The 13788-nt window shown below is 33.2% G+C and overlaps 1 protein-coding gene across 2 annotated transcripts in view; it reads right to left on the reverse strand.

Moving 5' to 3' along the window:
* KLF12 (Kruppel like factor 12) overlaps positions 1-13788 on the reverse strand; it is a 1947649-nt gene that overhangs the window by 131492 nt on the left and 1802369 nt on the right. For both annotated transcript variants that reach the window (XM_044085623.1, XM_044085625.1), the window contains exon 7: positions 982-1139. In XM_044085623.1, coding sequence (XP_043941558.1) covers positions 982-1139 — 158 coding nt within the window. The remainder of the gene's footprint in view (positions 1-981; positions 1140-13788) is intronic.

Genomic DNA, 13788 nt, shown 5'->3' on the forward strand with positions numbered 1-13788 from the left:
TCAATTTCAAGGGTACTATCCCTCCTTCAGTATGGGGAATATATAATCTTGGTATACAGTGATTTTTATAAATCATTTGGTGAGCATGAAGCATCCTTCTTGTTTTAATATCCAATCTATCCAACACTTTTTGGAGCCAATCAATCACTTCAAAACTATGTTAGGACAGGAAGAGCAAATTGATTTATAGCTTGTATCTTATTATTAGGTGTCAATGCTGTTTTCAGGATTAATTTACGTCTTCTAAAGTACTCCTTACTAAGCTTTATTTGCATTTGTTCATGCTTTATTGCTGATTCTTCATCAGGTCCCAAGTATTTATACACCCCCTTCTTGCTCAAGTTCTTTTATATCACATTCTTGTCCCAAACTGATGTTTTCCTGGTGCTGCAATTTTCCTTTTTTAAAGGTTGCTTTTGCACATTTATCAAGACCAAACAACATTCCAATATCATCTGAAAATGTTTTGACAACCTGCAGCTGTGCTTTCAGTTCCTCATCTGATGAGCTCTGCAATTTTAAATCATCGACAAAGAGAAGATGAGAAGTCATCAGACTTTGTTGTTTTCTAGAAGCCAAATTATAGCCATGACCTAAGCTGTTAAGTAAACAACTTAATGGATTAATGGCAAGGCAAAATAGCAATGGTGACAGGGAGTCACACTGGAATATCCCCCCTTTAGATTTTTATCCCTGGGATAAAAATCTGTCCTTTATCATGCTTAATTGCAAAGTGGTCTGCCACTGTTTCATGGTTACTGTAATGTAATCAGTCAGTGTAGGGTGTACCTTATACATTTTTAAGCACTCTTTTATCCATGAATGTGGGATACTATCAAATGATTTTTTATAGTCAGTCCATGCCATACTTAGATTCTTGCCTTTCTTACAGTTCTCCACTATAACTTTAACAAATGATCCTTTGTTCCATATGACTTTCTTTTATTGCCATTTTGTTCTACTGCCATAATAATTCCTTACCTGTGTGCGTCCTTCGATGAGCTTTCAGATGAGAGCTCTTCGTGTACACTTTGTTGCAGCCTTCAAAGTCACATCTGTGAATACGCCTTTTTCTGGAATCTGGGGACTCTGACCTTCGTTGCCGTCTCGTATTTTCAATACTGAAGGGTGAAATGGAACTGAAAAAAAATAAAGAAGAAAAAAGAACAGTGATCTTGGAAGAAACATGGACAGGCTCATTAAAACAGATCCAATTGTATTGTCTGTGCAAACTGCATTGTATACAAATTATCACCATGTGAAAATCAACCCACAGAAGTGACTCCCTTACCACAATGGATATTAAGACTATAACCACCAACAGGTAAATAAAAACAGCTTGTGCCTGCTGTGATCACCTTTGACAGGGATGTACATGTCTCGGTATTAAAAAGTGAAACAAGAAAAAAATATACCAGCGGTTAACTCTTTCAATAAGTAAGTTCAAAAATGTACAGCCCTTCAGTTAACTCTGAATTTATTTACACATATTGGAGGAAAGAGAAGGTGTTCTGACTCGTCCAGACATTTTTAAGTTATAATTTGCATACACCGCATACGCTGCAAATGACAAAAACACTTTATTCCAAGATTGGCAAACTAACAGTATATGATACAGTAAAAAAAAACTGCAATAAATACAGCGAATTAGAATCAGAGACAGTATCTTCAGTTCAAGCATAAGGGCAGAGATATTCAAATGCAAAGGTAAGAAATACTCAATCTGCAAAGAATGCACATCTATAGTTTTGTACCCAGTGTGTTACAGGCAGAAAACATGAGCACGCATCAGAACTGCACATCATTCAACCAAAACACTATGTGCCAACATATGACGATGGCTAAGTAAAGCAAACGGGGATTGTAAAGTAAAAAACCCTAAAATTCAAGATGATTTACCTCAGGAGAATGACGTCAAAGTAGGATTCATCCACCCTTCCACAGGATGGGATTTGCGTAAGGCATTATTAGACTCCTCTTTATATATCATAGTACAAACACAGCCTGCACATACACCTAATTATCTCCACAGCAATTTCACTGGCCCAAAGATTGGTATGGAGAATTACCATTACTAAACTACCAATCCCACCATGTCATCTTAAAACAATCCTAAACTGCCAAATGCAGTGTTTTAATTTACAGTACAGATTAGTATAATGTTTACTTGTTTTTTTTAATTTAACCATTATAATACTTTAAATAAACAAACTTCCCCATCACATAAACACAGTTAAAACTGTTTATGCTACAAATTCCAACAATACCATAATTACTGTTCAAAGCACAACATATTTATTTCCCAAAATACATGACGTTGCATAAAGATAAGCCAATCACATAAGTATAAATTACAAAACTTTACATGTTCTCCATTATAACTCAAAATCTTGATTTCACACAAAATATTACAGTATCATGCACAGTACTAATAAGAATTGTTCAATATTACCCACTTTCTTTCACAACTCAGAACAACGATTCTACTAAAATATTATAATCCCTACAAAAGAGCCTATCTAAAAGCATAACACAAACAATACCACTGAATGTGTGGGCTTTCAGAAAAATCCTGCAATAATATATCCCTGTCTTTATCTTACTACATAAAGGACATACACAATATCTTAAAATAACTCATGTTAGCCACAAAACATGTGCAACAAAGTTAAAGATCCATACACCTGTTTAGAATACTACTCTCATGACATATCTGCTATAACAGGAACCTAATTTAAAGTAAAAAGTAATAACTCCTGACTAATACAGCTTTTGTAAACTCCAAATCCACAACGAAGCCAATGGTGATACTATATTCTGAAAGACCTACCTTATGTGTACCATATGGTAACAAGAAATGCAAGCAACTGAAGGCAAATAATGTACTTCACTTTTGCAAAATAAATGTATTTATTTATGTATTTATTTATCCATCCTTTTAGTCTAGAGACTGAACTTCAACTGTGACTTAAACAGAACTTGCTGGACAAACAGACATGTGTCCCAGACTGCCCATCCATATGAAGCTGAGTTCATCTATTACTCAGTTTAAGTGCAACCTAGACTAATGAAATTGGTTTAGGAACAAACCAAGAAATCAAAATTCTAAAACAAACCAAAAAATAAAACGAGCTGGCAGGTTTAGTTCCCACAAACACCAAACACAAGGAATACTTTAAAATCTGGAATATTTTATGAAAAATAAAAATAAAACACGTAAGCTCTTTTGTTTAGGCAGTGTAAACTTCATCAGACAATAGTAAAATGTAAAACAAACATTTAAATAGCGTACAGTTCATTCTGATTGGACACAAGGAAAACAGATAGCAATGACAAGGAAAGAAACATGAATCCTTCAGTCACAATTTTTGGATCTCTAATATATGTGAAAAATGCAGTATGTGAAAAACATTATGTTACAGTTAAAACTGAAAAACTACCAATTCTGAAAAACCTTTTCATACTATTTTGGTGCCTCAACTCTAGAAAAAATTGGTCATGAATACGTTCATTAATGCATAATCTGTTCATTATACTATTTCATTTCTTTCAAGGGCTTTTAATTTTAAAACAGGAGTAAAAGAAGTCCTGTCATTAATACCAGGCCATTTATCGGCATGCAATAAAATCTGCCATCTAAGTTCTTTTAATTCTAACAACCACCCCCCCCCCCCAAGGTTTTTTTTATCATTGATCTCTACATGGTCTATGGCCAAGAACCTAAAGTTGTAGTTGATACACACTGATTTTATAAAATATTCAGCATTATTTATAACAAACATCTCTCCAGTTTTGACCTTATGACACCATTTACATGACCCACATTTGTGAGTACCAAAGCGACCTGTCATATTCTGAGTTTGCCTGTTCTTAAGTAGATCTTTTAAATTTTTACCTTTCCTATATATTATAACTGGATTGTCACCTAAGTGAGTTCTGATATCAATATCCTCCATTAGAATAGCCCAATCCTTCTGAAAAATCCACTTTAAAATGTGAGAATCAGAACTGTATGTGACAATCAAAGATTTAAGGAAAGGGGTACTTTGCGTCTCTAATGCTCTGATTTCTATACTCGATAAGTCACTATCTGGAATGTTAACACCAACAATGGGTTTGAAATTACCTGTTTCTCTCTTTTCAGTAACCTCTCATTAATTCATTGAGTAGGTCTACTGGGTATTCTCTCCTTAGAAACATACATTTCAAAGTAGTGCACTCCAAGTTAAAGTCCTCCTCCCTAGAGACCATGTGGGCAGCTTGAACAAGTTGCCTTTTAACTACTGATCTCTTCTGGTGTCCCGGGTGGGAACTATTGTACTGCAGAAAAGAATTTGAATATGTTTCTTTTCTATAAAGTGTGGTGGCATACCTTTTGTTGATTTTATCCTTAAACAAATGGACATCTAAATAGTCCATATAGTCTAAATTAATGACCCATGTGAATTGTAGAAAGGTAGTAGTGGTGTTGATGTATTCTAAAAACTGGTCTAACACAGATGGAGAGCCTTTCCAGATTAAACTGATGTCGTCCTGGTACCTATAATACATTTTGATGTGAAAATAATAATCAGACTGGAATACAAAATGTCTCTCCCAGTACGCCATGACCATATTTGCAAATGCCCCCCACAAGCTGATCACATGGCCACTCCAGTTGGCAAAAAGTATTTGTTGTTAAAAGAAATGTAATTGCTAGTTAGCACTATCTCTAACAATTCTAGGATTAGATTTATTTTCTACTGATTTATTCTACGTTCAAATAACATTTCATTAACCCATTCTAAGCCAATGGTTTGTGGGATGACAGTAAACAAGTCCCTGACAACTATAGTGACTAATAGGTCATCCACATCATACTCTATTCTATTAATATATTCTAAAAAGGTCCAGGAATCTTTGCATATCTGGGTTTCCTTTTGTAGTATTTTCTTTAGTTTATGATCCAAGTATTGGGTGCAGGCAGTAGTGATAGAGTCCCTTCTGTCCACCAAGGGTCTCAAGGGGGATCTGAGAGACCCTTGTGGATTTTGGGGATACCAAAGAACAATGGGACTCTTGGAGTAATAATGTTCAAATAATTATATAAGGAAATGTCCATTCTTCTCTCCAAGAATATGTCATTCAATTGGCCATAAATATTTTTGTATGCCACATTTAATTCATTAAGGAAAACCTCCTTGTAATTCCCCGTGTCAAGAATACTTAAAATTTTGTCAGTGTATGTAGAAAGATCCATAACTACCACACCTCCCCCCTTATCTGGTTTCATGACCCTCACATCTTGCTTTTGCAAAAGTAACAAACTGTTATGTTCATCCTGATTAATGTTAACTAAACTGTGAGCTCCCTTATACTTGTTCTTATTCAAGTTGTAAAGATCTAACTCACATAGTTTCTCATACATTACAAGCTTAGGATGCAAAGGGGGGTTGTATGTGGAGCTGATTCTGAAGACGTTGCTATTATGAGCATCTGTCCATGATCCAGTTTCATACAATAAAGTCAGGTTCAACTTTCTTAAAAACATTTTGAAATCAATAATTGTGTCAATAACATTAATCTTCCTAGGTGGGACAAAAGTCATTCCTTTAGAAAGCAAGTCAGCGTCTCCTCAATAAATAACTTAGACTAGTTATAAACAGCAAAATCTTTTTGGTGATTAAACACTACAGTGTAGCTATTTCTACTCTGTTCAAAATTGTTGCATATTTCAAGATTGTCCTGTCAGAAAGTTTAATACAATTTTCTATGTCACAAACTCCCCCAAGGTTTTTATCATTAATCTCTACATGGTCTATGGCCAAGAACCTAAAGCTGTGGTTGATATTGCCATGGATGTGTCTATTCAACATTATTTATAACAAACATCTCTCCAGTTTTGACCTTATGACACCATTTAAATGACCCACATTTGTGAGTACCAAAGCGACCTGTCATATTCTGAGTTTGCCTGTTCTTAAGTAGATCTTTAAAATGTTTGCCTTTCCTATATATTATAACTGGTTTATCACCCAAGTGAGTTCTGATACCAAAGTCCTCCATTAGAATATCCCAATCCTTCTGAAAAATCCATTTTAAAATGTGAGAATCCGAACTGTATGTGACAATCAAAGATTTATGGAAAAGGGTACTTTGTATCTCTAATGTTCTGATTTATATACTCGATAAGTCACTATCTGGAATATTAACACCAACATTGGGTTTGAAATGACTTGTTTCTCTCTTCTCAGTAACCTCCCTTATTAATTCATTGAGTAGGTCTACTGGGTATTATCTCCTTAGAAACATAGATTTCAAATTAGTGCACTCCAAGTTAAAGTCCTCCTCCCTAGAGACCATATGGGCAGCTCGAACAAGCTGCCCTTTAACTACTGATCTCTTTTGGTGTCCCAGTGAGAACTACTGTAGTGCAGAAAATAATTTGAATATGAATATTCAAAAGCACTTACGCATTTTATTTTTATTTTTCATTAAATATTTCAGATTTTACACTACTCCTTGTGTTTGGTGTTTGTGGGAAATAAAAGTAGAATAAGAAATTTACACCAGGCCTGGCAGCCATGGCCCATATGGATAGAGGCAGCATATACATGCTTGGCACTCAGTGTCCTATTTGGATACAGGACATCATTATTTTTTTTTATGGAAAACTTTTCTAGGCTTAGAAAGCCCCCCCCCCCCCCCAGGTCATTAGCCTAGTAACAACCTATAAATCTTTATTGACTGGGTTAGTCCCACTAGACTAGTAGCCTCTTTTCAGGGAGTCATGAGGTGGTATTTATATTACTAGAGGAAATTTGGACAGGACATCGAGGAGAGTGCTTGTTCTAATCCTAGTGCAGTGGTGGCTGAGAGAATAGCACTCAAGGAGATCCAAGATGCCAGACAGTACAAAGGTGAATGTTGTTGCAGTGTTAGAGCCTTGTTAGAGCCATTTTAGAAGAAGAATGCCAGAAAAAGAAATCATATGTCAAGACTATTAAGGAAACTGCAGGGAAAGGGATAAGCAATGGACAGAGGAAAATAAATGTCAACAGTTAAAAGAAATTCATGGTAAGAATTCAGAACAAAGAAGAAAAAGAAATGGACATTTATGACATTTGGGGTAATTTAATGGTCCCAGTGGGAGTGAAGGCTTGTATTCTTATCCATAACAAGACATTTTGTGACATTATTTTTTAAGACCCCTTCTATTCTGGAAAGTGTTTTGGGGGAATATGAAAAGAAAAAGAACTGTAATCCATGGAACTCTTATATGGTTAAAGCATTTCAAAGAGAAATAAGAAAAGAAAAAAAAAAACATGATCAAATCCAAAGTGAATGTCAAAAAAGTTGTGGACATTAGCAAAGAGTATGATAACAGAGGATTAAGGATTGGTGGATGGGAAGTTAATAATGTACAGTAAATGGAGAATGAAAAAAATATTCATATCCACAGTAAGATAAATGTAGAAGGTAACAGGAGTGCAGCAAAATTTTGGGGGCAACCTAAAATATGTTTTTTTCTGTGGAAAAGATGATTATGATAAGTAACTGTGATAAGAGGAAAGTTTATATTTGTGGGGAAACAGGTCATGATGCAAAAAATATTAATTGTTATAAATGTAACAAAGGTGGGCATTTATGGATGGATTATAATCAGGAGGAAAAAGGATGAAGGAGAAGTAAATAAAAGTGCAGACAGTATACAGAGAAAATAAATATCCCAATGAAAGACAACAGAAAAGTAGGGAATTAAGATTAGAGTAAAAATAAAGAAGGATGAAGAATAAAGTGAAACACAAGATAATACAGAAGCAGGTTCTGAAATGAGTGATGAGGAAGGTATAAATTGGAAAATAGTAAAAGGTTCAAAGAATTGCATTAGCAAGACAGTAACAGACAGAAAAAGAAAGTTCAAAGTGTTAAAGTGTAAAAGAGAAAAAGAAAGGAAATGGATAATGCAAATGAGATAATTGTAAAATGTACATTATTTCTTGTAAGATACAACATAGACATAATGACAATTTTAGAGATGTTTCACTAAATATAAATGGTATTAAAAATATAAACAGAAGAACAGGCATCCAAAATTGGGGTAGTAAGCATGATGTCTATGTAACAATAATATTGGAAGATTAAGATTTTTGACACAAGAGGATAGATTACAAACAAAGAAACGTTGCGGGGATACAACATGGAACCTAGGAAAATAACTGTATCCTGGTATAACGGTACATTGTAGGAAGTCAGTCAAAACAGTGACTGTAACACTGGTGATGACGGAAAGATTACCTCAGATATCATAATCAGGTATATAAAATTATAGTACTGTATGCATATGTTACAAGATAAAAAGGGAAATGTATTTCATAAAATTATGTAGTAATTTATATGAATATAATATTAACTGGTGATTTTAATTGTGATTTGAGGAGAAAATAGAAGAATAGAGGAAATAACGTTAAGAATTTTTTTGAAGTGATAAAATGTGAAAATTTAAATACTTGGTATAATAATTTGTTGACATATAGTCAATGTGTATATATGACTGAAATGGATTATTATACCACACGGTTTAAATTTAGCTAAAGGAGGGACACTTGTAACAGGCTTTTCAGATCACTCAGCCATATGGGCAGAGATACAGGAAAATAAGTAATATATCAGACTGGGAAAGGAATAAAAAGAATAAATAAGAAACTGTGGGATGAAAGTAGAAAAACAATAAATACACAATTATGGAAGGTTCACATTTCTACTACAATGTTATAAAAACTGTTCCAACTGGTGGCTAGCTTTTACAAAAAAAAAAAAAAAAAAAAAATATATATATATATATATATATATATATATATATATATATATATATATATACATATATGTATAAAATGTTATTAGAATAGCAAAAAAAATAAAGAAACAATGTGTATAGATAAATTAAGGGATGTGGAAAGGAATGATAGAGAATATTATGTGATAGGACAGATAGTGTATGACAAGAATCAAGTGAAAATTAAATAATTATTATTTAAGCAAAGATAGAGCTTACAATGGTGAAATAGAAGAGGTATCAGCTTATTTGAGTTACAAAGTTAAAGAGAATACTAGTATAATGATAGAAATGAAAAATAATAGAAGAGCCATAAGAGTATATAAATATTGTAATAAATTATGTAAAGGCAATGTTTCAAGATAGAAAGAATTTACAAAAAAAAGACTAACGTTAAAAATTAACAAAACAAAAATTAGAAAATGAGATTTCATTATACGAATTAGATAAAGTAATTGGACAAGTTAATTTACAGTTGACTTCATGATCAGATGGAATAGGATACCAATGTTATGATTATTTTATAAATTGGCAGAAAACACTTATTTAAAGTTATGAATGAGTGGTTAAATGAAGGTTTTATGTATAAAGATTTTTGCAGTGGTATGGTTAACATTGTATGGAAAAAGGAAGATAAAAATAAAATTGAAAATTTGAGACCTATAATATTAAACAATGCAGATGATAAGATTGTTATGAAAATAATTCAGAAGAGAATGGAAAGCAAAATTACACATAGTATGGAAGATAGCATATAAAGTTTAAATGGAAAATAATGTTAGAAATTATTATTAATTTTACGGGAAATTGTGGATGATATTATAAACAAGACTGATGAGACCAAGATAGTGATTAAAGATTTAAATAAAGCATCTCATACAGTACAACATTAACTTTTGTGGACATTTATGGAAGAGTATAAATCAGTGAGAAATTTAAGAATGTATGTTGTTCTGCATATAAAAAGAAAGTCAGAATTTGTAGTAATTTGGATATAAAGAATGGCATATGTCAGGGATGTCCTGAGTAGTATATTATTTGCATTAGTTATGAATGTATTACTTAGAGATGCAAATTTGCATTTTAAAGGTGTTATTTATATTACTAATGGAGGAATAACAATTCCAGTTATGTTTACTTATGCAGATAATATATTGATTACAAGAAACAAAGTCTGGATGAAAGAGGTTATATGTTATGTACATCAATGTTTAAATATAATAGGTTTGACTTTAAATAAAGAAAAAGGTAAAGGATTGGGTGATATAGTAAACAGAGGAGGAGTATTTTTTTCAATGCAAGACATCTCTGTTAGGAATAAGATTTGCAGGCAAAAATGTAAGTAAGGACAAATGGATAGCATAATAGATGAAATAAAGTCGATTTGTTATTTTTGAAAAACATACAAGTTATTGTTTAATAGAATGGTTTATTTAATCAATTCAGTTATAATGAGAAAGACAACATATTTAGCTAGTGTCTGTATGTTGCCAATAATCTATGAAAAAGATATACAAAAGGTATTTTCTCTTTTATATGGGTTTTGAGATTTAATCCAGTGAAGAAAGGAGTCTTATAAGGAAGAGGAAGGTTTAGGATTAATAAACCCAACTGTTTATTTTGCTACTTTGAATTTGTATAAAGTTTTATTTAGTTATAAAAATGAAAAGATAGTAGTAAATTTGTTATATGAGTGGCATTGAGCCATGATAAAAAGGTCAAAAGAGAAAATTAATGTTTAAATGAAGAAATGAGATGTTGCCAAGAAACAAAATCTTTGATGAAAAATAAAAAATGATGGATGTAATAGAAAATGACAGCAAAATGTGTGGTATAAAAAATGTATTGATACAATATTATTATGTCAATCAGGTCGAGTTAAAGAATGAAAAAGTGAAAGATGTAAAAGTATGAAACTCATGGTGTAATAAGCAAGCAGAATGTCAAATTTTTCATGGAGATTAGTGATTGATTAATTAACAGTTCGTATATATTGTGGTAAAGGAGAAACTACACAAAAATGTTTTATACAACGCATAAAGGTTGCAAAATTGTGGGAAAATTATGTGAAGAAAAGTTCTTTGACAATATAAAGTAGATAAAATAAATATGGATATGATTATGTATGGATAATATGGCCATAAATAAGGGAATATATTTGTGAAATAGATAAAAGATTATTTTATATAACATGGACCATTTGGAATGAAAGGATAAATGTTTAATGGTAAATGAAGACTAGCAGCAATTTTAAGAAAAATTAGATGCTGTTTGTGGAAAAATGAGTGAGTGTCAAGTAAAGATAATGAAGATATAAATCTGACAATGAAAAGTAAGATATTTATGATTGTATGAAAATAATGGAACAGAATTAAAAATTGTATACTGTATAAATTATAAATATGTAAGTTTGCAAATAGTATTGTAAATACCATTTTAAATAAAGAACAGCTGCTCTTTTCAACAGGTGCCATGGAATCTTTTACATCCTCCTGAGATACCACCAACTCAGGCAGATGGGACCTCAGTTTAACATCTCATATGAAGGATGGCACACTCTGGAGTATAGCATCACCCTTATGCTGCTCTGCAGTGATGGCAGTGAATCTACCTGACGTGAGAATATAAATCACAGCCATCTGCACCAAAAGCAAGTGTGCTACCTGTTGCACCACTGAAACTGAATTGAAACACTGAAAAGAAACCTGCACATATTCTGACTCAAAGTTCACACCTAAGCAGCTGAGGAATCATTACAATATCTACATAGCATTCAAACCACTGAACTGATCATTTGGCAGATATTAAAATAAACTGGCTCAACATTAATTACACATATAGTATGTGTAAGCAAAATCTCTCCAGCTATGCCTAATAATTGAACTTTCAAGAAGAAGCCTAAACCAACCAAAAATGAATTAGACTTAGCCTAGATATTAATAACAGCACAACATCATACAGAAGTATTAGAAATCTCATCCATCCCAATAAGTGACCATATACCAGGCAATACAATATGGATCTTAAAAAATTCACAGAATTCCAAGCACTATACAGACCAACTTATACAAATACTGTGAAAAACTGTTTCATAAAAGGACACTATGAATGTCCTGCTACTGACCAAATTCCTCCAAAACTATTTCAGCTGGATGTTTTAGATCTAGCCCCACTAATTACCATGCTTATTAACGCTAGCATCAAAAAGTTGGTGTGCCCACAAAATAAAAATGATTCATCCCACTTCTTATCACGGGTGGGGGAGGGGGATCTCAACATTATTCACAAATTATCACAAAGCAACAGCAAATTCATAGAAGATGTAGAATAGGGTGTTGTCATGTGAAAAAGCATATGTAACTGCCTAGCAACTTTTCTACCACAATGAAGTATTTAGCAAAGAAAGAACACTGGAAAGAAGAACAATGACTGAGGCTTCCCAGATCCAGCCACACTGCAAGATGTCTAATGTATATAGAATAAATACTTAAGAAGTCCATAAATCTCATTCCATTTCTTTTTCAATGATGTGTAATGCAGTTTCTTCACAACTTTCTTATTGCAAATGTAGGGTCTGCCATACTGCAGTGTTAAGCAACAAGTTTATTCAGAAAAGTTAGATCAGAGTGTTATTCCTTCAGAGAAATTATTAGCTAAATGCTGACTGGATAGAGGCTACATGCACGCAGCTTTGTTATCAGTGATTGTCAAGCAAAGCTCAGAGTGACACTGTGTGTATGGGGGGGGGGCAGACAGAGAGAGTGAGACAGAATAAAATGCACAATGATGTGATGATTTGTTTTATTTTCAGAAAATTCAATACTTTAGGCAATGAATTAAAGAAGCAATCCATCCATCTACCCACAACCTCTTTTTCCCATTTTTTGCCCATGGAGTTGCAGTGTCACTTCACCAGTGACAATCATCTAAAGCCAAGGTATACATCACCGGGTATGTAGCCCTGCCACAGTAGTTCTTCCATAGCATACTCCTGCATGCACACTTACGCCTATGGCCAATTTAGAGTATCCAATCCACCTACTGCATACCTTTGGAATGTGGGAAGAAACTGGAGCAACCAACAAAACTGGTAAGACATTAAACTATACACAATCAACTGTTAAATTACATACATACAAACAACTATCATGGTAGCAGGCACCATGCAGTTTGACCTTTCTGTGGGGTGAGAACAACAATCCTCACCATGGTATTACTCACCATAAAAGTTCACATCTGAAATGAATTTTGCAATGATATACTGGTACATACATGCACTCTTTCCTTATTTATCTGAAACCAATCTAGGTTCTGTAAATTGCACGCCGCTATTTATTTCCTTTCCAGAATAAATAACATTACATGAAAAAGGAAGAGTGTATATCTCCTCACTGATTGCCTACACTTACTAGCAGTTGTATCAATTCCGTTGCCAACATTTTGCACTGTAGAATAATAGTTTACCATGCACTTCTCAGATGTATTTGATAAACGTAAAAAAAATAATATGACATAGAAGGCAAACTTAGAAAAGCAATAGACTACTGTGTGAATCAAGCAAACAAATAAAAACACAGCATTTTATATCTTAAAAGAAGTGGATGCATAAGATACAAAGAAATGGGTGTCAATCAAAAATAAACTACGGATGAAATGTTCAGTTAAAAAACAGTTTTGATGGAAGTTGGGATATGTTTGATGGCAGTTTCTTGAGAATAGTTGGCTGGTGAATGATAAATGCATAGTATGTGGTAAGAAAAGGAGACATGATCTTTATGTACCCTTGGAAGGCGGTAATGAGGACAAAGGAACAATGCAGAGAGCAGGGACTGTTCCTTGTTAACAAGAAGGGAGTTGAGGATTATTAGAAACATTCTAAAAGTCACAGATGGATTTACTATGCTAAGGATCATGATACCAGAAAAGGATGAGTGGATGACGCTGACTCGAAACATTTTGTAATTACTGTACCT

This window comes from Protopterus annectens, chromosome 10.part0 (assembly GCF_019279795.1).
Source record: "Protopterus annectens isolate FY-2018-M chromosome 10.part0, PAN1.0, whole genome shotgun sequence".
NCBI lineage: Eukaryota > Metazoa > Chordata > Ceratodontiformes > Protopteridae > Protopterus > Protopterus annectens.